The sequence below is a fragment of the Amblyraja radiata genome, chromosome 8 (assembly GCF_010909765.2).
Source record: "Amblyraja radiata isolate CabotCenter1 chromosome 8, sAmbRad1.1.pri, whole genome shotgun sequence".
Taxonomy (NCBI): Eukaryota; Metazoa; Chordata; class Chondrichthyes; order Rajiformes; family Rajidae; genus Amblyraja; species Amblyraja radiata.
In genome coordinates this window covers 46,992,099-47,018,781 of record NC_045963.1, presented here as the reverse complement: position 1 = coordinate 47,018,781, position 26,683 = coordinate 46,992,099, and the positions used below count along the sequence as shown (strand labels likewise).

The window sequence follows — 26,683 nt, the reverse complement described above, 5'->3', positions numbered from 1 at the left end:
TTCTCTTAAGGCAAACTCTAGTGTCGTTGGTACCTGCTCATTTTCTGAGGTCGGACCAGCAGTTGTTTCCAGGATCATATTGAAAATAAGTCCAAATATTTCTAGTTTAACAGTAAATGAAAATCAAAAAAATACAATGCAGGAAATCTGAAATTAAAAACAGAAAATGTTGGAATCACTCAGCAGGTCAGTTAACCTTTCAGTCAGAGACCTTTCTTCAGCTCTAATGAAGAGTTTTAAACCAAAAACAACTCATTTTCCCTTTCCACAGATGCTGCCTCTGTCCTGCTGAGTGTTTCGAGCATTTTCTGTTCTTAGTTCTAATTCAGTCTTGCTCCATAATATTATTGATGTGCACAAAAAGCTGGAGTAACTCAGCGGGACAGGCAGCATCTCCGGAGAGAAGGAATGGGTGACATTTGGGGAGATCCTTCTCGACCCGAAATGTCACCCATTCCTTCTCTCCAGAGATGCTGCCTGTCCCGCTGAGTTTCTCCAGTTTTTGTGTCTATTTCTGGTTTAAACCAGCATCTGCAGTTCCTTCCTACACATAACGTTGATGTGCGATTGTTTTAACATATACTAAAATCACTGTTCTCCAGTTGTTCTGGGCAAGGAAAAATCCCCAGTCAGATACACTATGAGTGCGATCGTCACATTTGTATTCTCTATTTCAATTGCCCTTTGCCTCCGGAATTTATTCCACTGAAAACTTGAATCATTCCTTACCCATCAGCATGTATGTTCTGCTTCCAAAATTCAATACTTGAAAAATAAAATGGGTATCTAAGCAAATGCTGTACCTTGGGACATGGCCAATCCAAAACTCATGACAATATCTTTTCACTTAAGCATTCTGCTTACAACACTAGCTGTAAAAAACAGCAAGGTATCAGAGAACAGCAGCATTAAACCTCGCCGCCACCCATCTCCACTGGTCTCAAGCGTGCAACTGCGGAATGGTGCAAAGGTTGAGCCAGGAACCTTAATGAAAGATGGTAGGCTAAGGGAGGTTTGGGGGCCATTCAAGGCAGAGCACTAAATCTCACTCTTCCTGCATTGTTATAGCAACAACATGTGCCAGCCTACCTCCTTACCTGCTAAACAATGAAACATTGGAAGAACAAATATAAAGGGAAACACAGGAAATTACAGATACTGGAATCTTGAGCAAAAAAACAAAGTGCTGGAGGAACTCAGCAGGTCATGCAGTGCCTGTGGAGGGAAATAGTCAGGCAATGTTTTGGGTTAGGGCCCTTCCTGAAATGTGAAAAATATCCCAGATTTGTAAGACCAATCGGCAAATATCAAAGTGGCGAAAAAATCCACTATTAAAACAAAACCTGACAAGGAGCAACATTAGGAGATATTAGGTAAATGGCTAAACACTTGACCGAAGAGAGAGATTTTCAGAAGCATCTGAAAGAGAGGGAGGTAGACAGATATTTCAGGAGTGAATTCCAGAGTCAAGAGCCTTGGCATTTTTAGTATCGCCAGCAGTGGTGGATTTGGGGATAAACTGGAGCCCAGAATTAGAGGAATTCAGGAGTTGACAGGGATAATGGTGATTACAGAGGCAGGGAGTAATTTGAAAACAAGAAAGAAACCTTGAAAACCACAGGAGCAAATATACGTCAGCGTGCAAGTGTGATGGGGAAATACAAGTGGAAATGTGTCCGGACGCAAAGCAGCAGATTTTGAATATCCTCAGATTTACCGTGAAGAGTATCAGAGAGGCTGTCGGCTGTACATTGGAAGTATGAAGCCAAGGAGCAAACAGCAAAGGAATTGGGGTCGGGGAATATCAGGCTGTGCTATGAAGGTGGAAATAGGTTTAGAAAAGTTTTTAAAACTTTGAACACAAAACATATAAGTAGTTCAAGAAGATCTGGTTTCCTTCATGGATGAAATTATGTCACTTTGTCAATGGCACTTTAACTCTGACTCATGTGATTTATTGCTTGTAGTATTTGCTTTCAGACAATCATCTTTCATTTTGCAAAATCAAAATCAAAATCAACTCTGGAGTTGAATGTGCAACCCAAAAATATCTGGAGACTTCAGATGTAGTCCCAAGATAGTGGAAATTGGTACCCCACTGTGTGGGGAATCTCACTGATCAGCACATTGGGTAGGGACATCAAAATATATAATTTTGCATCTGATGTTCCAACAGCACAAAGTCAAACAAGGACACGATTTAAAAAATTGAATGGGTTAGCAGAATCATCACTGGGAAATTTACGCAATTCCATTCTCACTCATAACCGAACACATAATATATGCCGGTGCTACAATGCAGTTCCAATGGGATTCTAGCCACGCTGGCAAATATGATACACAACAGACAGGATATTGAGACTGCATCTGCCCACTTAGAGACAAGGTCCCATGGTCACTATTTCAGCCAGACAAGGAGATTTCTCGTCAACATCCATGCATTATCATTGCCTAGCCATTATTTTATTGCACTTGGCAGGTGCGTGTTGTGTTGTGATTCTCATTTTCCTGTATTAGAGAAACAACTACAGGAGTTACTCACTTGCCTTAGAACGTACAAGCTATGAAAAGTGCTGTAGAAATTCAAATGTTTCTTTGCACACAGGCACGCGGACCGAGGACCAGTTTCCGTGCTGTCTCTAAACTAAACCAAAACTAAAATTACAGAATAGTTGATATGAACGAGTGCATAGAAGAGATTGCACATAGCGAGCATTCAAACATGGATTCAGCTGTTGTTTCCCATAATGCATTGATGCTGAAATATTCAGAAGAACCAATATAAAACTTTATACTGTAAAGCAGAGTCAGATGTGTCAGATCTGAGCCCTTTGGCTCATCATGTCACAGGGTACCAACACAGCATGGTCTCGCCGATTTAAAGACCACAGAAACCATGCGGTATGATTCTATTACTTCTATTAGTTATCCATAAAATAATAGCAATCATCTAAGTTTGTTTGCTATATTAAAAAATACTGCAGTTATCAGGCTCTTTATCTTCACATTTCTGATAAATTCCATTGGATTTTCACGATTTATAAGTAGACTTGCAAGGTATAAAAGATTTTTACCTGCTTGGATAAAACGTTCCATGGAGCTCATAAAAAGTCCTTAGTTTGACAAGTAAACCAGAAACCAGTGTGGAATAAGTGAAATCCCATTGTGTTATTTTATCGATTTGATGGATCACTATCAAGCAAAATCCCACTGACCATTCGCTGATGTTAAATTACCATTGCCATGCATAAATATCATGAGCCAATAATAACCTCGTCCTCAACTCTAAGAAGACGAAGGAAATCATCGTTGACTTCAGGAAGACCAGAGGTGGCAGACATACCCCCATCCACATAAACGGGACTGAGGTGGAGCGCGTCTCCAACTACAAATTCCCCGGGGTACACATCTCAGAGGATCTGTCCTGGTCCCTCAATACCACTAAACTGATCAAAAAGGCGCAGCAGTGCCTTTACTTCCTGAGGAGGCTCAAGAAAGCTCACCTGTCCCCCCAGATCCTGTCCAACTTCTACCGCTGTACCATCGAAAGCATCCTGACCACCTGCTTCACGGTATGGTACAGCAGCTGCACCACAGCTGACAGGAAGGCACTGCAACGGGTGGTGAAAACCACTCAGCACATCATCGGTGCCCCGCTCCCTGCCATGGATGCCCTCCACCGAAAACGGTGTCTGAGACGGGCCGGGAAAATCATCAAGGACCCCTCTCACCCTAACCATAGACTATTTGCCCTCCTCCCATCAGGGAGGCGGTACAGGAGCCTCAGGTCTCGCACAAGCAGGCTGAGGAACAGCTTTTTCAATAACACCATTACACTGCTGAACTCACAGTCCCGTCACTAGCTATCTTTAGACTCTCCCATTTGTATACATTTATTTGCCTATGTACCAGTTTAATTCATCCACAGTCCACACATTGTTAACCAGTATTTTTATTTGTATTTTTATTTTGTATTTTTATTTCTACTATCTTGCACTATGACCAGTCGCTAAACTGCATTTTGTTGTACCTGTACTCGTATTTGTGCAATGACAATAAAGTTGAATTGAATTGAATTGAATTGAATGAGGCGGAAATGTCTTCCATGGTAGTTTTTATGAAACTAGTCAGCATGACTGTACGGTCGCCAACTAAAATGATCAGAAAGAGCCTTTGTGATACTTTTTCCTCTGAAAGGAATCTTAATTTTTTTTCTCTGTCTTCACAAATGATCTCATCTTCCATAATGGAGGGAATGTTCTGCAAGGACGCTCAAAAACAACACAAAAATGTTTTGCATGCACAGGCCACCACCGGCTTATTAAATCAAGTAATGTTGATCCTCGGCCCAAATTCACATCTTTTCTACATTAATCCATTTTGGCCTAATTTGACCACTTCCTAAGGAATTATTAATGTATTTCAGATGCATCTGTAGCAGAGCTGCAATCTTGACCAGGACAGGATGGAGTCTGTGCATCTGCTGTTTCCTGGCGAAGGTGGATTGGTGGGGAATCTTGTGCACAAGCTTGCATCATCTGAAATTGCGGGAGTAAAGCTTTGTACTCCAGCATTGCCATTTTGGTTAGTGGAAGATGTGGTAATTTTCCATATTCGGTAATGAATTAACATAGAAACATAGAAACATAGAAAGTAGGTGCGAGAGTAGACCACCAGGTCCGTCGAGCCCGCACCGCCATTCGCTCATGGCTGAACACTAAACAGACACACTTACCCACAAACAGTAGACACAAGACACAGAACACAAGACACTACCCTCCCCTTTATACCGCTATCACCCCTCTCCACCCCAAAAACCTCGTGATCTCCTGGGGGAGGCAAAAAACCGGATAAAAACCCAGGTCCAATTCGGGAAAAAAATCCGGGAAATTCCTCTCCGACCCCAATCTAGGCGATCGACACTTGTCCAGGAGATCACACAGGTCTTACTATACTAACCATACCTAGGTCCATATCCCTGCCCTCTCCCCGTAGCCCCTTATCCCCTTGGCAGCTAAAAAAACATCTATTTTAGTCTTAAATATATTTAAAGTTTCTGCTTCCACTGCTCCCTGGGGCAGTGAATTCCATAAATTAACCACCCTCTGGGTGAAGAAGTTCTTCCTCATCTCAGTTTTAAAAGAGCCCCCCCTTATTCTGCAACTATGTCCCCTAGTTCTAGTTTCCCCGATCATTGGGAACATCCTCGGTGCATCCACCCGATCAAGGCCCCTCACGATCTTATATGTTTCAATGAGATCGCCTCTCATTCTTCTAAACTCCAAAGAGTAGAGTTCCAGCCTACTTAACCTTTCCTCATATGTCAATCCCCTCATTGCAGGAATTAATCTTGTAAACCTTCGCTGCACTGCCTCCAGGGCTAGTACATCCTTTCTTAAGTATGGACCCCAGAACTGTACACAGTATTCCAAATGTGGTCTCACTAATACTGTGTACAGCTGCAGCAAGACCTCCGTGTTTTTATACTCAATCCCCCTAGCAATAAAGGCCAAAACTCCATTGGCCTTCCTGATTGCTTGCTGCACCTGCATACTAACTTTTAGTGATTCATGTACTAATACCCCTAGATCCCTTTGCGTTGCATTACAACGCAGCTCCTCCTCATTTAGAAAATAACTTGCCCTATCATTTTTTTTCCCAAAGTGAATGACTTCACATTTATTAGTATTAAATTTCATCTGCCAAGTTGTTGCCCACTCACCTAGCTTATCTATATCCTTTTGCAGACTCTTCCTATCCTCCTCATCCCCTACTTTTCCTCCCATTTTTGTATCGCCCGCAAATTTTGATATATTACACTTGGTTCCCTCCTCCAAATCATTTATATAAATTGTGAACAACTGGGGTCCCAGCACCGACCCTTGCGGAACCCCGCTAGTTACCGGTTGCCATCCCGAGTATGAACCATTTATCCCCACTCTCTGCTTCCTATTTGTTAGCCAATCCTCTACCCATGCTAATATATTACCCCCAATTCCATAATTTTTTATTTTTAGCAATAGTCTCTTATGTGGCACCTTGTCAAAAGCCTTTTGGAAGTCCAAGTATACCACATCCACCGGTTCCCCTTTATCCACCCGGGTTGTTACTTCCTCAAAGAATTCGAGCAAATTCGTTAAACAGGACTTCCCCTTCACAAAACCATGCTGGTTCTGTCCGATGAAGTCATGTTTATCCAAGTGCCCCGTTAGTGTTTCTTTAATAATTGTCTCTAACATTTTACCCACCACCGATGTTAGACTAACCGGTCTATAGTTACCCGCTTTCTGTTTACTTCCTTTTTTAAATATAGGTGTTACATTGGCCATTTTCCAATCCACTGGGACCGTTCCTGCCTCCAGGGAGTTTTGGAAAATTATCACCAATGCATCCACAATCCCCACCGCTATCTCCCTCAAGACCCTTGGATGTAATCCATCAGGCCCAGGGGATTTATCCTCCTTCAGTCTCATTAATTTCCCTAATACCACCTCCTTGGTGATCTTAATAGTATTTAGCTCCTCCATTCCTACCGCCCCCTGTTTATCCAACGTTGGAATATTTTTTGTGTCTTCTATGGTGAAGACTGATACAAAATACTCGTTTAATGCCTTTGCCATTTCCATGTTCCCCACCAACAACTCTCCAGTCTCACCCTCCAATGGACCAACGTTCACCTTAGCCACCCTTTTTCTTTTTATATAGCTATAAAAACTCTTACTATTAGTTTTTATGTTGTTTGCTAAATTCCTTTCATAGTCTATTTTCCCCGTCTTAATTAATCTCTTAGTTCTTTTTTGCTGACCTTTAAATGCTTCCCAATCCTCTACCCTCCCACTATCTCTGGCTACCTTATATGCCCTTGCCTTCAGCCGAATACTATCCTTTATAGTTTTACTGAGCCATGGCTGACTGTTCTTACCCTTACCCCTTTTTTTCTTCATAGGAATAAATTTTTCTTGAAGGTTATACAGTAGACCCTTAAACGTACACCACTGCTCATGTACCGTCTTATTCTTGAGTCTGCTATCCCAGTCAACTTTGATCAGCTCAGTCCTCATACCTTCATAATCCCCCTTATTTAGACTAAGCACCCTAGCCTGAGTTTCAACCTGCTCCCCTTCTATTTGAATATGGAATTCGACCATATTGTGGTCACTTGTTCCCAACGAGTCCCTAACTATGACATTTTTAATTAATCCTGCTTCATTACACAGGACCAGATCCAAGATTGCCTCCCCCCTTGTCGGTTCTGTGACATACTGTTCTAGGAACCCGTCTCTAATACATTCTATAAATTCTTCCTCTAGTCTACCCTGCCCAGTTTGGTTTGCCCAATTAATATGAAAATTGAAGTCCCCCATGATTACAGCAGTTCCCTTTTTACATGCGTCAACTATTTGCAGATTTATGTTCTGACTAACAGCGTCACAGCTATTTGGAGGTCTATAAATTACACCCACTAGTGTTTTTTTCCCCTTGTTATTCTCTATCTGTACCCAAGCTGTTTCACTATCCTGATCCTTCAACGCAATATCCTTCCTCTCTATTGCCGTTATTCCCTCCCTTATTAAAAGGGCCACCCCTCCTCCCTTTCTTTCCTGTCTATCTTTCCTAATTGTCGAGTACCCCTCTATATTTAACTCCCAGTCCTGATCCCCTTGCAGCCATGTCTCCGTAATGGCCACGATATCATAACTATATATACTTAATTGCACCGTTAATTCATTTATCTTATTACGAATACTCCGTGCATTTAGATAAAGCACTTTCAGATGATTTTTACTACCCTTCCTTTCCGTTTTTGCCCCTTTTACATCTAGAGCTTTATCTTCACCCATTATGTCTCCTGTCACATTTTGACTTTCCGCTTCCCCACTGATACCCTGCTCTATTTCCTCTACCCCTGCCGTTATTACCCCCCTTGATACCTCCCCCCCGCTACTTAGTTTAAAGACCTCTCTACTGCCCTAGTTATATGATTTGCCAGGACCCCAGTCCCAGCACCGTTCAGGTGAAGTCCGTCCTTACAGAACAGATCCCCCCTGTCCCAGTACTGGTGCCAGTGGCCCAAGAAACCAAACCCATTATTCCCACACCAGTCTTTGAGCCACGCATTCAGCTTTTTAATTTTACGTACCCTCGCCGATTTGGCCCGTGGCTCAGGTAGCAATCCGGAGATCAGTACCCTCGAGGTTCTGCTTTTTAATTTATTCCCTAACTGCTCAAACTCCTTCAGCAGATCCTCCTTCCTCGTCCTTCCTATGTCATTGGTCCCCACATGGACCACGACCACTGGATCCTCCCCCTCCCACTGCAAATTTCTCTCCAGCATCGCAGAGATATCCTTAACCCTAGCACCGGGTAGGCAACACAGCCTTCGGGACATGTTCTGCTGGCCGCAGAGAACCTTATCTACCACCCGAATAATACTATCCCCTATCACTACGGCATTTCTTCTAACTCCCCCCTCTTGAATGGCCCCCTGATCCACGGTGCTGCAGCCAGGTTGCTCATCCCTCCCACAGCCCCTGATCCCGTCCTTACATTGAGTAAGAGCCTCGGTCATGCTCGTCAGGGACAAGGGCTGTGGCTCCTGCCGCATCTCCTCCTGGTTCCCCCTACCTGCCTCGCTTATGGCCACACCTTCCTTTCCTTGCTCACTGCCTACTGAATTAGTTAAACTGGTCGGTGTGACCATCCCCTGGCACAAAACATCCAGGTAATACTCCCCCTCCCTGATGTACCGCAGCGTATGAAGTTGGGTCTCCAGCTCATCAATGCGGAGCTGGAGTTCCTCTAGCCTCAAACACTTACTGCAGCTGTAGGGATCTTCTACATCAATGGTGTCGACAAATTCCCACATCTCGCAGTATTGGCACATCTCCTGACCGCCCATCTTATATAAATAATTAACTGGTCCTATTTAAGAATCCCCTACTGTATTGATACACCCCTTATTTATATAATCCTACCTCCTATAAATGGGAAAGTACTCACCCCAGCCGTAAATTACCTACTGGTTTGGCTGTCTAGTGGTAATTCCGTCCGCTCTTCCTGTCTGGTCCACTGCTCCCTTGCAGTGCGTGGCAAACCTCTTTGCCTCTGTTTTATATCTACAGTGCGTGGCAAACCTCTTTGCCAACCTCTTTGCCTCTGTTTTATATCTACAGTGCGTGGCAAACCTCTTTGCCAACCTCTTTGCCTCTGTTTTATATCTACAGTGCGTGGCAAACCTCTTTGCCTCTGTTAGTCTCTGTTAGTCTCTCGAGTCTCTCGAGCCGCGGCTCCGTCCGTCCTCCCTCGGCGACAGCACCTCTACTTGTTTTCCTGCAGACAGGCCAGGAGAAGCCAAAGATCAGCAGCACAAACAGCACCTTTATTGCTCTATAATCTCCAACAGCACACTGACTTGTCATAGAGTCATACAGCACAAAAACAGGTCCTTCAGCCCTACTTGTCCAAGCTGAACAAGATGCCCCATCTAAGCTGAGGACAGTCATTATTGACTCTTTCTTACAGAATTGGACTGCAACTGGAACTAACCTTTCTATGACATCACCAATTCTGGTTCAGCGACATCCACCTCAATGACAAGGGGAAGGACAGGGAGGATAGGAATTACTTGCATTTGAAAGAGAGTGGGCTAATTAGGGACATGGCTTTCTCCGGGGCAGGTCATGTCTTACAAATTTGCTTGGGTTTTTTAAGGAGATCACAAAAAGGTGCTGCTGAGGGTACATCGACTTTAGTAATGCATTTGACCGTTCCTCATGGTAGGCTGATCCAGAAGATTAAGATGCGTGGGATGAAAAAACGTATAGTATGTTTGCCTTCATCAGTCGGGGCGTGGAGTATAAGAGTCAAGAAGTTATGATGCAGCTTTATAAAAAACTATGATTGGACTGCATTTGGAGATTATGTGCAGTCCTGATTACCACATTACAGAAAGGATATGGGAGGCTTTGGAGAGTGTCAGTAGACATTTAACACGATGCTGCCTGGATTAGAGGCTATTGGCTATTAGGAGTAAGTAAGCTATAAGGAGGGTATTTGCTATTAGCTATGAGGTTGGACAGACTTTGATTTTTGCCCGCTGGAGGCTGAGGGGAAATCTGCTAAAAGTTTATACAATGAATGTGCACAGATAGGGGAGATAGTAGGATCTTTTCCCAGCATGGAAATGTCAAATACTTGAGCTTTGAGTATAGAGGGAGAACGTTTAATGCATATGTGCGGGACAAATTCTTCACACAGAGAACGGTAGGTGCCCAGAACGTGCTGTCATGATTTGTGGTGGAATAAATATGGTAGTGGCATTAAAAAAGTTTTTAGATTGGCACGTGAATATACAAGGGACTGACGTGATAAGGTAGAAAGGAATTGGCATCATGTTCATCATGTCTGTGGAATTCTCTGCCTCAGAGGGCGGTGGAGGCAGGTTCCTGGATGCTTTCAGGAGAGCTAGATAGGGCTCTTAAAAATAGTGGAGTCAGGGGATATGGGAAGAAGGCAGGAACGGGATACTGATTGCGGATGATCGGCCATTCAATGCTACAGAAATATACATAATCACAGTGTTCATTGTGCCCTTTGTGTCTGTTTTTGCTCGCCAAAAGTGGTTCAGTTCAGCTTAGTGCAATTCTTCCAGCTACTGGACAGTATTAGTCCACAGCCATGCAAGTTGCAACTCTTTAAATGCTCATTTATATTAAATGTGGTGAACCTTTCTGCCTCCATCACACTATCAGCAGTAGGTCCTAGTCCTCACTGGTCTTGGGAGAAGAAAGGTCCAGCACAATCCAAATCCTAACAATTATTCTACATCTACATCTCCTGGTTATTGGCCTCTCTACTAAGGGAAGTACATCTATCTTCTTCAGCTTGTTTAGGCCTCTCACAAGCTTGAACACCTCACTAAATCACACCGCAGTTTCACTTGTTCCAAAACAAGCATCCTTCACCTAGACCATCTTGCAAAGATTTAATTCTCCAGCTCAGGTTAAATTCCTCATAAATCTCCTTTGCAGTCTCTTTGGTACTAATGTTAGGAGTTCAGACATTCATCAGCCCATGGTCTCAATCAATTATAGTTAAGGCTTGAGAGCTTGAATGGCCTTTTCCAGTTCCTACTTCAGCATGTCAGGGTGCAACGTGATCAGATATTGATAGAAATCTGCTCTTTCCTGAAGAGAAGCTGGCACACAAAACCCAGAATTGGGCTATGTGAAACTTCACTGCACTATTGGCTAATTTCACAGCTATTTAAATGGATCTTTACTGATATAACACCAGCTGAAAGAAAACCAGTGTGTTCAGGGTGGAAGGAATAGCCAGTAACAAAGCGGAGAAAGAGTATGGGTTGAAGGAAGAAGAAAAGGATTAAGGTGAGCACCTTAATGGGTTTTGTCCCATTATACAAAAGGGCATCAGGATCTGCAAAGACACAAAAACTATGCCTGAGTTATTAATTTTAACGTGTTATATATGGATTTATCCCTGAATGAACAATGATTCTTTCCCGGGGCCCTAAGATCAGAAATTCAATAAGGAGAAGTTCAGGATTCATGTCACATGCTTGAGACAGCTGGAGAAATTAAATCATAAATTGCAGCGCAAAGGAGTTTGTTTGGCCCATCAGCATGGTTCCAGTGTTAACTCTTCAGCAAGAGGTGTCTCCACTCAATCCATTTTCCTCTACTTCTGAAGAAGGGTCTCGACCCGAACGTCACACATTCCTTCTCTGCAGAGATGCTGCCTGTCCTGCTGAGTTAAGGGCCTGTCCCACTATACGAGTTTACCCAAGAGCTCTCCCGAGTTAAAAAAAAATCAAACTCATGGTAAGTACGTAGAATGTACGTAGCGGGCAAGTCGGAGCTCGGGACGTTTTTTAGCGGCTCGTAACGCTAACGGCAGGTACTCGGGAAACGGAGTAAGCTCGTGAAGTTTTTTCAACAGTGCGGAGAGTGTCCACGACAGTCCCCGAGTACCTACGAACGGCTATTACCGTAATTCTCAGAGTTCGAATCAGGGGAAACTCGGGAGAACTCTTGAATTACCTCGTTCAGTGGGACAGGCCCTTTACTGCAACACTTGTGTCTATCTTCCCTCTACTGCACTGGTATACTGTATTTTTCCTGCTTGTATACTTATCCAGTTTCCATTGAAATGCTACATAATCAGGGCATGAACAGCTCTGTAAACACAAAACTCATAAATAACACAGTAAACAAAATAAAGTTCAATAAATTAAAAAAACAAATGCAATATTAGTGTAAAACAAAAGCCCGAAATCTTGAGTTCTACTAAGGCAGTTGGTTTATAGTATAGACATTGAAGATGGTTATCAAGAATAACAGCAGGCTCTTGATCAGCTGGGCATGTGGAATGAGGAATGAACAATGGAGTATAATTCAGATATGTGAGATGTTGCATTTTGGGAAGTCAAACCAAGAGGCAGGACCTTCACAATTAAAGGTAGGGCCCTATGAAATGTTGTAGAGCAGAGGGATCTAGTAGTACAAGTATACCGGTCCCTGAAAATGAAAGATAGAATAGTTTCAGTATTCAAGGAATTGAGTATAGAATTTGGAATGTTATGTTACAGCTGTACAAGACATTGATGAGGTCACACTTGGAGTATTGTGCTCAGTTTTGGTCCTCCTGCTGTTGGAAAGGTGCCATTAAGCTGGAAAGACTGCAGAGAAGATTTACACAAATGTTGCCAGGACTCGAGGGCCTGAGCTGTAAAGTGAGACGCTAATCTAGGATTTTATTCCTTGTTGTCAAAGAGGATGAGGAGTGATCTTATAGAGATGTATAAAATCAGGAGTGGAATAGATATGCACAAAATCTTTTGCCCAGGTAGACCCAGGGTGGCACGATAGTGCAGTGGTAGAGTTGCTGCCTTATAGTGCCAGAGACCCGGGGTAGAATAGTGTTAGTGTGCGGGGAATCGCAGGTCAGTGCGGACTCCGTGCGTCAAAGGGCCTGTTTCCGCGTTGCAACTCGAAACTAAAATTGGGCCATAAGGCTGGGTTCCATGCTGTATGACTCTATGTGGAAGGTTCTGAGAGCTTTCTATGGTGGAATAGATTCAAAGAACATTTGGAAGGCTCTAAACTGCCTCCAAACTCAAGTCTGCCAGAGAAAAGATGGTCTGGCGAAAAAGGGTTTCACTACAATACCCACAACTTGTTATAGTAGGTATATAGTCATAGTCATACAGCATGGAAACTGGCCCTTCGGCCCAACCTGCCCATACCGACCAACATGTCCTTTCTACATTAGTCCCACCTGCCAGCGTTTGGCCCATATCCCTCCAAACCTATCTATGTATCTGTCTAATTGTTTCTTAACTGTTGCAATAATCCCAGCCTCAACTACCTCCTCGGGAAGCTCATTCCATACAGCCACCACCCTTGGTGTGAAAAAGTTAACCCTCAGATTCCTATTAAATCTTTGCTCCTTCACATTAAAGCGAAGAAGACTGTAAAAAGTGGTGAACAGTGCCCAGTCCATCAGGGGTACTGGCCTCCCCACCATCGAAGGGATTTACAGTAGTCACTGCCTCAAAAAAGCAGCCAGCATCATCAGATACCCACACCACCCTGGCCACACACTCATTTCTCCCCTGCCATCGGGAAGAAGGTACAGGAGCCTGAAAACTATAATGTCAAGGTTCAGCAACATCTTCTTCCCAACAACCTTCAGGCTATTAAACACCACACCTCCAATAAGTTCTGAACTATTATCTGAACACGAGGCAGCGGTTTTGTCTTTTTGCACTATTATTGCTTGTTTTATATATATATATATACATACATACATATATACATATCTATATGTCAAAACACCGACATTTTTCCCATTTCGTTAGCGATTTCACTTGGTCTAGTATATATATATATATATATATGTGTGTGTGTGTGTGTGTGTGTGTGTGTGTGTGTGTGTGTGTGTGTGTGTGTGTGTGTGTGTGTGTGTGTGTGTGTGTGTGTGTGTGTGTGTGTGTAGGTGTGTATATGTATGTACACTGAACTTTTTTTCTTGTTTATTATATTGTTTACAATATACTACGTTTACATATTTTATTGTGCTGCTGGTTCTCAATTCCCCTACTCTGGGCAAAAGACTGTGCATCTACCCGATCTATTCCTGTCATGATTTTATACACCTCTGAACCGACTGCCTGCAAGGACCATGGGAGAAAAGTTAATCATTGCTTTCAAAACAGAGTCAGCTAGTAGAGAGAATCACACATAATAATAGAGAACAAGGTCGATAATATTGCTCTTCTGGGAGCTAGCACAGAATTAATGAGACACAACTAATCTACGATTCTATAACACGTCAACTATAAACCACCGAGTTAAAGTTTATAAACTCTTCCAAAAATCATGATGGCAGGTTTCCAATCTAAATGTTAACTGCTTCTCTCTCCACGGTTGTTGCTTGACCTGTTCCAGTGTGATGGGTAATCCATAATATTGCACCATGTGAAACCGTTACACAAAATCAGGATTCATGTCTCCAGGCTACGTACTGCACACTCACAATTTTCCGTAAAAATCAGGAGACTGGTTTAGTATAAATGCCCTCAGAACAGTGCCTTCACTGTGCTGTGCTCTGGTAAGGTTTAGTTTAGTGATACAGCGTGGATACAGACCCTTTAATAATAATAATAATGGATGGGATTTATATAGCGCCTTTCTAATACTCAAGGCGCTTTACATCGCATTATTCATTCACTCCTCAGTCACACTCGGTGGTAGTAAGCTACTTCTGTAGCCACAGCTGCCCTGGGGCAGACTGACGGAAGCGTGGCTGCCAATCTGCGCCTACGGCCCCTCCGACCACCACCAATCACTCACACACATTCACACACAGGCAAAGGTGGGTGAAGTGTCTTGCCCAAGGACACAACGACAGTATGCACACCAAGCGGGATTCGAACCAGCTACCTTCTGGTTGCCAGCCGAACACGTAGCCCATTGTGCCATCTGTCGTCCACATTGTAGTTCAGAACAGTAATTTATTCATAATATGTAGAGTTAATGAAATTGGGGCATGTCTTGCTCTACGTTTCATGAATTCAGCACTTTCGCTTGCAATGTGTCAATGAACACCACATCCTTAACAGTTCTCCCATGAAGTGTCTGAGAGTCCCTCAGTGTCTAGTGGTGGCCAGACCTTTGGGCCACTGAGCCCACGCCGACCATCGATCACCCGTATACTGGTTCGAAGTTATCTCCGTTTCACATCCTACACACTTGGGGCAATTTACAGAAGCCAATTAACCTACAAGCCTGCACACCTTTGGAATGGTGGGAGGAAACCAGAGCTCCTGGAGTAAATGCACGTTGTCACAGGCGGAACGTGCAAACTCCACACAGACAGCACCCAAGGTCAGGATCAAATCCGGGTTTCTATCACTGTGAGACTGCAGCTCTACCACTGCGCCACTGTGCTACTGCGCCACACTATGGTCACACACACTTGGTTCCCCAAGTCAATACCAGATGAAAAAGCCCCAGGTTTTGAGCACAGCTTTAAAAAGCTTTATTTCTCTATTTTCTTTAAAAATAGGCAAACATAATTGGCTACAGAGTTTATTCTATTGCACCCAAGCTAGTTTTTCAGTCCCACACATGTACATAAGACAAGGAACATGAGCTTGTCAGGAGCTAATAAACCATATCACCAGATGTGTCAAGCAAGCATTTGCTGCAAGGTTTCATAAAATGTAACAAGAATGGTGGAGGCTCTTTAATTCACCAGACTGGAAAATTTCATCTGCTGGGTCTAATTAACATTTGAAGTTAATAAAAGAAAAGGCCTGGAGTGCTTGCAAAGAAAAATGCAATTAGAAATAAAACATTTTTGATCCCCTAGTGTATGATTAGCATGCCAATGTTTGTTAAGTGCTAGGCTGAGTACTCTTATAGGTCAAATGGTGTTCACCAGCCACCCCGAAGGAATCATTCAACACGGAATAATTTCCCTCATCTGCACAAGGCAGGCAGTCCATGGATTGCTGCATAGATTCTGATACCAACAGTTAACGCCTTAAGAAAACTACCAAACTCACTAACAAGGTACATTGATATTCTGGGTTAAAAGAAACAGAGATTTGATTCAATATGCAAGGCCTTCTGGCAATCAAACAAACCTCTGGAGCTCCGTGCAAAATTTAATTCCATCCTAAGCTTGCACCTATGCACTGAGAAAAATTTGTCAGTGAAATTATGTCTTCACATTGCAGACTATCAAAGACTTGGAAGATAATGCACTTTCCTGCTTTATTTATAATCCAACCGAATAGCTTTTCTGAGAAGCATCTCTTCTTTCATTCTCGTGGTTCATTCTCCCCATTCTTGGGGAGAAGGCAGGAACGGGGTACTGATTAGGGATGATCAACCATGATCACATTGAATGGCGGTGCTGGCTCGAAGGGCCGAATGGCCTACTCCTGCACCTATTGTCTATTGATAGGACTTCAGACATTGAAAACCTGATGGCGGCAAATGCAAGCAGGTGCCGTCACACGTGGGTCCTGTGCAATGAGTGCTGGCAAACCATTTTTCCATTGAGAGAAGGAACAGCAAGATCAGCTCCACACAGCCAGCGATGCCCAGCAGGAGGCAGTGGAGAGCCATCTAGGCAGAGTCATAAACATGGAAACAAGCCAAAAGCAAATTGCTGGAGGAACTCAATGGGTCAGGCAGCAACTGTTGAGGGAAATCTGAAGGAGGGTCTCGACTCAAAACACCATCTCCTCATTTCCCTTTGCAGATCCTTCCTGACCTGCTGACTTCCTTTAACTGTTTATATTTGGCTCAAGATTCCAGCATCTGCAGTCTCCCGTGTCTCCATGTAAACAAGCCATTCGGTCCACCACATTCAGAGTGACCATTTGAGTTAATTCCATCTTCTAAATTAATGGTTGCATTTGTGAGTGTGCATGCATGGGGTGGGGATAGGGAACACAGGGAATGTGTCAGCCAGCAGAAATTCCACCAAATTAGAGGGAAATTAGTGGATAACAAAAATGCCGGGGCAAACAAGAACAAACCTTGCATTGGAATCTCTACAGGCCACAGAATCTAGGGGAAAAGGTGAAGATCTAATAAATATGTACAAAATGTTGTTTTATAAAATCATGAGAGGAATAGATTGGGTAGATGCACAGTCTCTTGCCCAGAGTAAGGGAATCGAGGACCAGAGGAGGTAGGTTTAAGGTGAAGGGGAAAAGATTTAATTGGAATCTGAGAGGTAACCTTTCACACAAAGTGTGGTGGGTGTATGGAACGAGCTGCCAGAGGAGATAGTTGAGGCAGGACTATCCCAACATTTAAGAAACAGTTAAGACAGGAAGGTGGATAGGACAGGTTTGGAGGGATATGGGCCAAATGCAGGCAGGTGAGACTAGTGTAGCTGGGAGATGTTGGCTGGTATGGGCAGATTGGGCTGAAGGGCCTGTTTCCACGATGTATGACTCTAACTATGACTCTATTAAATGGTAAAGCCAGAGAATAGCTACTATTTGCATTGATGTGACTTGAAAGACCAGATTTAAAGTGACTGGTAAATGATTGGTGCAAGAAAAACATCTTTGCAGTGAGTGGCTGTGATCTAGAATGCATGCATTGCCTGAAAGTGTGTGAGATAAGATTCAAAGATGGTTTACAAAAAGAAAACTGGGCAAATATTTTAAGGCAATAAAATTGATGGGCAAAAAATAAAATAAAATAGAGTAAAACAATGAAATAGGGTTACATTGAAAGCTATTCCAATAGTTAATAAAGCCTATTGGGCAGTGTTTACTAAAGTTATAACATTTATTTACTTAAATGAATAACAAGTACGTCTACTTTTTCTCTAAATTAGTAAGAAAGTAAATGCAGCCTTGAAACCCCTAGTCTTGAGAGCATCATTTCATTCAACAGTACATAGATGGAATACACTATAGCAAATGGTGTATTTCAGTAGCAGGAATAAAGGTGTAGACTATTTTCTTAATGGGGAAAGAATTCAGAAATCGAAGGTACAAAGGGACTTCAGAGTGCTGGTACAGGATTTCCAAAAGTTAAGTTGCAAGTCTAGTAAGGAAGACAAATGCAATGCTAACATTTATTTTGAGAGGACGAGAATATAAAAGCCTCAGATGAGGCTTTATAAGACACTTGTCAGACCACATTTGGAGTATTGGAAGGTACACAAAATTGCTGGGGAAACTCAGCGGGTGCAGCAGCATCTATGGAGCGAAGGAAATAGGCGACGTTTCGGGCCGAAACCCTTCTTAAGCAGTTTTGGATCCCACATCTGAGGATAGATGTGCTGGCGTTGGAGAGGGTCCAGAAGAGGTTTATGAGAATGATCCCAGGAATGATTGGGTTAACATATGTTGAGCATTTGATGGCACTGGGCCTGTGCTCGCTGGAGTTTAGATGTTGAAACATAACGAACAGTGAAAGGCCTGGATAGAGTAGATGTGGAGAGAATGTTTCCACTAGTGGGAGAGTCTAGGACCAGGGGCCTCAGAATTAAAGGACGTACCTTTAGAAAGGAGATGGGAAGGAATTTCTTTCAACAGAGGGTGGTGATCCTGTGGTATTGATTGCCACAGACGGCTGTGGAGGCCAAGTCAATGGATATTTTTAAGGCAGAGATTAACAGATTCTTGATTAGTTCGGATGTTCGGGGTTATGGGGTGTAGGCAAGAGAATGAGGTTGAGAGGGAAGCACAGATCAGCCATGATTGAATGGTGGAGTAGACTTGATGAGCTGAATGGCTTAATTCTGCTCCTATAACATATGAATTTATAGCCTGAAATGTTTCACTGTAGGGCCTTCTCCACTGAGGCAAATGAACAAAGTACAAACAATAGTGCAAAATCTGTGATATTTTGTGAAGGGTGCCACAGCCACTTGCAGACGGACGCACTGAATGTTCCTGGCACTTCCATGTCTTATTGCCAAAAAGCACAGTACTTTGGTTCAGTTATATTTTGTCTGGTTCAACCAGTTTAAGTACATCGACTTGGAGAATATCTAACAGGGATCTTACCCCTGAGGCCATTTATGCACATTGAGTCAGGAAATGCTCCTTAATAGGAATCTACAAAGGCTACCCTGAGGTGATTATCCATATTTCCACTGCCTGTATCCCTACTCCAGTGACAACAGCGTGGTGTGGTGTGTGCTCACAAAATGACAAAAGCCCACAGGCTGCCCCATAAAGGTATGTGGTGCTTTCTGCTTTCCGATATTAACATTTTTACCTTGTCATCCACTGAGTGGAAACAACTGCAACACGTAAATGAATAAGCCTTTGATGGCCATACACCCGCCACTCAAAACTGTATTGCACCCATAATAGTTTCTTACCATCACATCCACGCCCATCTGCTGATGCTGTGAACCCCTGCTCACAAATGCAGTGGAAGGAACCTTCCGTGTTCAGGCAATCTCCATGTACACAGCGCTCTGGGGCCAAGCATTCATCCACATCTAGTGAAGAGCAAAAAAACATCAAATGTGTCACTTCTTGTACAAGTGAACAAGAAAACTTTTGGAATAGGTTTACAAGTATACAATCATATCAGATACACTATATATGTATATAAATACAATCAAGTCAAACTCAAGTGCAATAGGGCAGCATAGTGGCACTGTAGTAGAGGCACTACCTTACAGCGCCAGAGACGCGGGTTTGATACTGACTATGGGTGCTGTCTGGATGGAATTCTCCTTGTGACCACATGGGTTTTCTCCCACACCTCAAAGATGTACAGGTTTGCAGGTTAATTGGCTTCGATAAAAATTGTAAAAATGTCCCAAGTGTGTATGATAGTGTTAGCATACGGGGTATATCGTTGGTCAACGTGGACCCAGTGGGCCGAAGGGCCTGTTTCTGTGCTGTGTCTCTAAAGTCTAATAGATGAGGAATGGAGATATATAGACACATAGTGAAAATGAGGTGATGAGGACCAGGGAATTGGAAATTGGCAAAATGGTGGCGAGCATGCAAGATTTTGCTTTGAATTCTGTTGCAAACTGTGTTTTGTGCTAATGTCTTTTTTAACACTGTTTTTCATTTTACTGTCTTGTATAATTTTATGTATAATTATGGATAATTTTATGATTTAGTGTTTTTGTCTGTGTGTTTCAAGCAAGATTTTCATTGTAACTGTGTCTCACCATTTTTGTACGTGGCAATAAACTCGACAACTTGATATGTTTGTAGGTAGGAAGGGACCACATGGTGGGGGGACAAGATGGAGTTATGGTATGAGGAGATAAATTCATTGGTACAAGCGCAGGCCATCCAGGTCAGCACCATTTGTGAATCACGGGTAGAAGCACGGTGGCGCAGTGGGAGAGCTGCTGCCGTACAGCGTTTACAGCGCCGGAGACCTGGGTTCGATCCCAAGTATGGGTGCTGTCTGTACAGAGTTTGTACGATCTCCCCATGACCGCGTGGGTTTTCTCCGAGATCTTCGGTTTCCTCCTACACTCCAAAGACGAGCAGGTTTGTAGGTTAATTGGCTTGGTATAAATGTAAATTGTCCCAAATGTGTGTAGGGTAGGGTTAGTGTGCGGGAATCATTGGTCGCTGCAGACTCGGTGGGCTGAAGGGCCTGTTTCTGTGCTGTAAATGGGTAGTGCAGAGTTAGGAAACTATTAGGTTGGATCTGTGGAGGGAGAGATCTCCCAAAGTGATGAGGTCTGTGAAGGTATGAAGGACGGTGGCCTATTGGTGAGGTCATGGTCTGGGGGAAGGTATGCAGTGATGTCCAGGAGTCGCCTGTTTAACCTCTGCATGTTAGAAGTTAATCCAGCAGATCACGAGGACACTGCCCTTGCCATCACAATGCTGACAACTCGGTCATTGCCGCATTGCTGTTTTGCTGGATCTTGTGCACACGTTTCCTGTCTTACAACAGTGACCACTCTTCAAAGGAACTTCACTGGCTGCACATTTGGGCAGCGCAAGAGCATCAGTGACAAACTGCCAGGGATCAAACATGGAGGGGTGTAAGGGCATGAGATAGTCAATCTACCACAGGCTCTCCCATGGAAGTTACGTGGCGTTTTCTGGCTTCTGGCATGAACACTACCTTGGCACCGTACATCATCCACGAGCTGGAAGCCACTGCGACACATGCAAACAAAGGATCCTTCGGTGTTCATACACTCGCCTCCCTGGCAAGCATCTGCATTTTCTTGGCATTCGTCAATGTCTGCAACAAGTAAGTTTAGAAAGCTGTTCAGCTGACATTGCCTATAAACCACTCTGATGAACTCCAACTTTTTTTTATTGCTCCCTCACTATTAGAACATCCAGAGAAAATACTCCTTGGATAACCGCTGTTTTTGCACAGCTCCCAAAGCCACAAAGGGAATTGACCACAGTTAATTTGGTTACAGTGTCTGTAATTTTAGCCAAAAATGTATAGTTTTCAACAAACAGCACAGGCCAAAAAGCCTTTCTCCCACTGAGACTATGCAGGATGTGTTCATTGTGTGGTTGGTGGGCCAGGTTAAAATGGGCAATCTTTCACTGTGGGGTTTAATAGGCCTTCTGCTGTCACCACCATGTAAAGTGATGGAGTCACATCCTCCCACATTCTCCATGAAAACAGAGCTTGCTGGAAAAGACAGCCCTGCAATATTTAAACAGGGCACATTGCAAACTTCAGGAGATCATCTACTTCTTGTTGTTTCCACTTAAACCTCCTCTAGATCATTACCTCTATTCCTGTCCCTTTACACCAACACTGCCCTACACTATCAAAACTTCAGTTTCTTTCAATCTCTCCCCTTCAAACTAAGAACTTCCCCTTTTCGTCCATATTCCCCTCCTTTAACATAGAATATTGAAATTTTTTATAATAGAGCGATTGTTTCTCTTACTTTCTTTCTTTTCTAGGGTCTATTTCTTAACTTTCTTCTCTAACTCACTTTCTAATGGGCTTTCTTATCCCAACACTTTCTTGCACTATCACGACTCTTTCTCACTTTCCTTACTTCCTTTATTTCTATCTTTCTCAAAGCTCAAAAAATGAAGGGGTACAACAAATGTAATAAGATATATGTGGTGTGTATTACTGTAACTTATTGTACTTCTTTTTTTTTTTTTTTTTTTTAATAAATAAATAAATAAATAAAATAAAAAATAAATAAATAAATGCTTTTTTTTTAAAGAGAGTATTGAACATAGAACACAACAGCACAGGGACAGGCCTTTCGGTCTGAAGAAGGTCTCAACTCAAAACGTCTCGTCTCGAAACGTCACCCATTCCTTCTTTCCAGGGATGCTGCCTGTCCCGCTGAGTTACTCCAGCATTTTGTGTCTATCTTTCAGCTCTCAATGTCCATGCCGAATATAATGCCAAATTAAACTAATCACCTCTGCCCACACATGATCCAGAAGCCTCCATATACATATGGTAACCTTTCCATGCATCTTAAACCCAGCATTTTCAAAATGTCATATACACTGTATGTTCTCTCACTATGAATGCTCCTTGGCTTGTGAGAATTCCCAATAATTTTATTCTAAGTATTGCCCGTTTACAAGAGCTGAAGCTGTTCAAAAAGAGAAGGATTCTTCTCTTCCTTGGCCTGGCTGCAGGGTGCAGAGCAAAATCAAGGGGAAGGTGTGGAAACAGGAAGATCTGCCCATGTTCCCCCCTCAACACACCAAGTCTGTCGTCTCCCTCTTCGAACAGTATCTATGTGTACATTTATTTCAGAATGGCAGCTGTATGACTCTATGACAGCTCGTTCCAGATATTCATCATTCTTTGTGAAATGTCGACTCCTCAAGTTTTCTTTAAACTTCTCCCCTCTCACATATGTCCTCTTGTCTGAGGACTCCTCTGCCATGGAAACAAATATTCTAACTATCTATCCTATCTATGCCCCTCGTAATTTTGTAAATGTCTGTAGGGTGGGTCTTCCCTCAGTCCTCTTGATCCTGTGAGAAAAAAAAAACCTAGCCCAGCCGTGTTTTTTCTTATAACTACAGTCCAGGCAACTTGGTTAATCTCTTCCGCACTTTCTATTGCTACCACATTCTTCCTGTGGTATGGTTACCAGAACTGTATGCCAAGTGTGGTCCAATGAATATTTTCTACTCTAAATGTGGTCTAGCCAATATTTTGTTTTGCACTCATTCTATGCATCTCTTCAAGTGTGACGTGTTGGACCTTGGGAGGTGAAATGTAAGGGGAAGTATACAGCTAATGACACCATCCATAACAGCATTGATGTACAGTGGGATCTTGGGGTCCTGCTCCCTGAAAGTGGCAAAGCAAGGACATAGAGTGATCAGGAAAGTTACTGTCTGCTTACATCCATCTGTCAAGGCAATGAGTATGAGCCAGGAAGTTACGTTGCAGCTTGATTTGGAGTATTGTGTGCAGTTATAATTGCCCCATTTAAGGAAGGATGTGGAGGATTCAGAGAGGGTGCACGAGAGGTTTACCAGAATGCTGCAGGGATTGGAGGGTATTAGCTGAAAGGAGATATTGGACAGACTTGGATTGTTTTTTCTGGAACTCTGCAGATGATCAAAGGGATTAAGTAGTCGCAATGAAGTCTGCTCTTTCCAATCAAGCCTTTGTTTTGGGGGAGATTGTTCAAGAAAACTTGGATCTACGTAATGTTTTTCACATCTGTGGGGCCTGCTTTTTTTTTGATTGCTGAGGAAACAAAGAGAGAGATGGCATGATGATTTTAAACAAAATTTTTGGGCTAACATGAAGTTTACATAAACTGACTATTGTGACCCACATTTTACTCATGTAGCTGAATCCTATCTAGACACATGGCCTTGAGCCTTTGTAAAGGTTAATAGTCGCCTGTGAGGCAATTAACCCGATTAAGTCTCTATAGATTGAACAAGCTGCCCCGGAGCATAGGAGTACGAGCAAGGGGTAGGCAAGTGATGGTCGATTCTTTAGAGACCCACAGGTATGTTAAGATAATAAGTTTGTAGTTTCCACAAAGACATCATGAGACCGACCCCATCAGTGGAACAAGCACTAAATTTCCTTTCCAATTCAGTTTTAATTTTTTTGAAAAATTACGTTTATTTGCACCATCCTCCTCACCATTTTATGTGCGATCACAAGAACCAGGAGAAGTCCAGAACAGGCCACTTGGCCCTTCGAGTTTGCTCTGCCATTGAATGAAATAGCTGCTAATTGTTTCAACTTGTGCCTCCGGCTTGATTCCCAAATCCTCCCAATTCCTTGAATGCATGAAAAACTGTTAAAACAGTCTTGAATATAGAAATATTGCTCCACCCAAGTCCAAATACAACTGATTTAGACTTTTAGACTTTAGAGATACAGCATGGAAACTGGCTCTTTGGCCCTTCGAGTCTCCACCGACCAGAGATCTACACCAGCACTATCCTATACACTGAGGACAATTTACAATTTGTACCGGCGCCAATTAACCTACATTTAGGGTGGCCCATACCATCGCAAAAAAAACTGTTTATGCATCAGCAGGGAATATTAAACATTCTAAGTATTTTACAACAGCTTTGACTCTTCCACTAATATCTTGTGTGAGATTCCTCTAGGGCAACATAATGATGCAGTTAGTAAAGCTGCTGCCTCACAACCACAGACCCAGGTTCAATCCTGACCTCGATGCTACCCGAGTGGAATATCCCTGTTCTCCCTGTAGCACACGTGTTTCCTCTGGGTGCTCTTGCTTCTTCCCAAAGCTGTGTGACTCAGTGCTTAATTAGCCACTATAAAGCCCCCCTGGATATTAAGTGTGCAATAGAATATGGCAGGGGGGCAGTTGTTGAAAATATGGGGGAATTAAAAACATAAAGGATTAAACTAGGAACAGTGTTACTGAGTAGATGATGTTCTGTGTGGATTTGCTGAGCCCAAGGGCCTATTTCCGTGTATATATCTTTCTGACTGTAGTTCTAGTTTTCTTCTACCTTCACACTGGTCCCCAGAGGCAGCCAGACGGTGGCCAGACTTGCATTCACAATGGAAGGAGCCCTCTGTGTTGCTGCACTGCCCGTTGGTACACAGGATGGCATCCTGACACTCGTCGACATCTGCAAGAAAGAGGGAAGAAACCATTCATTTCCACGCCCAATCAAATAAAAGCTCTGCCCGCCCAAAGCGGATTAACAGAAGCAAACTTTGGCACAGGAAATCAGTTTCAGGCCAATTTTTTAAGCATTGAAAAATCTGGGCGGCACGGTAGGGCAGCAGGTTAGTTCAGTCTTGATTTTGGATGCTGTCTGTGTGGAGTTTGCACATTTTCACAGTGACTGTGTGGGTTTCCTCCACTTGTTCCGGTTTTCTGCCACGTTCCAAAGACGTGCGTCACGGTGGCGCAGTGCTAGAGTTGCTGCCTTATAGCACCAGAGAACCGGGTTCGATCCTGACTATGAGTGCTATCTGTACGGAGTTTGTACGTTCTCCCCATGGTCACATCGGTTTTCCCCGGGGATTGTAAATTGTCCCTAGTATGTAGGATAGTTCTAGTGTACGGGGATCACTGGTCGGTGTGGAATTGGTGGGCCGAAGGGCCTGATTCCATGCTGTATCTCTAAACTAAACTATACTAAACTAAACATGTGGGTTGGTAGGTAAGAGATATTTAAAGACATATGTGCACAGAGAAAATTAGCTCGTTATTGTTGAATAACTGTGCTATATGAGCACTACTAATAAAGCTGTTCTCTGAGAGTGCCCGCCACATTCATGGGTGCTGTTTGTGTGGAGTTTGCATATTTTCCCTTCAGTCTCCTCCCATATGCTAGTTGTCAGGTTAATTGGCCACTGTAAATTGTCCCTTGTGTGTAGGTGAATGGTAAAGTCTGGAGGGAGTTAATAGGAACATAGAGAGAATAAAATGTGGACACAAGAAACTGCGGATGTTTTAGGTACAGAGAACAAATTGCTGAAGGAGCTCGGTGGCCCAGGCAGGCAGCAGCTGCAGAGACAATGGGATAGTCAACATTTCAGGTCAAGACTGCAATCAGGGCTGCGAGTATAGAGGGGACATAACCCATATAGAGATGAGAGGATGGGACGAGCAGGTGCTGGAAAGCGAGTGGAATGAGGTGTGGAGAGAATGGACTGATGGAGCAAGTGGGGGAGGGATAAGTAGTGGTAGAGACAGTCCAGAAGGTGATGTGGAGACACAAGAGGCTCCAGATCCCGGAAAGTTATAAGCAGGTAAGGTGATAGTAAAATGGAAATAGAAAAGGGAAAGATGATGGGCAGATGCAAGTAGATGGGGGTGGGGGTAGAAAACCCAGTAATTATAGTGTTTGGATGATTGGTAGATGGTATCAGATAGTGGGAAGGGAAGGGAAACTTGGGTGGATCAGAGAGAGAAAGAACATGGAGAGTGTGGGTTACCTGAAATTGGAAAATTCTATGTCCCTACCATTGGGTTGTAGGTTATCAAGATGGAATATAAGGTTTTATTCCAGTTTCTGTTTGGTTTCACTCTGGGAGTGAAGGTTGAGGACAGATAGGGTAATGTTGGAATAGAATGGAGAGTTCAATGCAATTGGGAGCTCGGGATGGCAACTGCAGATAGAGTGTAAGTGTTCCATCAAACGGTTGCAATGTCGATGCAGAGGAAGTAACACACAAAGCACCATGTGGGTAAAGCTGATGAA

General features: G+C 43.2%; 1 protein-coding gene across 7 annotated transcripts in view; it reads right to left on the bottom strand.

The window, feature by feature from the left end:
• ltbp1 (latent transforming growth factor beta binding protein 1) overlaps positions 1-26,683 on the bottom strand; it is a 285,919-nt gene that overhangs the window by 79,496 nt on the left and 179,740 nt on the right. For 6 of the 7 annotated variants that reach the window (XM_033025818.1, XM_033025817.1, XM_033025821.1 and 3 more), the window contains 3 exons: positions 24,977-25,099; positions 21,123-21,245; positions 19,390-19,512 (listed from right to left, as the gene is read on the bottom strand). In XM_033025818.1, the coding sequence (XP_032881709.1) occupies positions 19,390-19,512; positions 21,123-21,245; positions 24,977-25,099 (369 nt within the window). The remainder of the gene's footprint in view (positions 1-19,389; positions 19,513-21,122; positions 21,246-24,976; positions 25,100-26,683) is intronic. The other variant, XM_033025819.1, reaches the window with a different exon arrangement.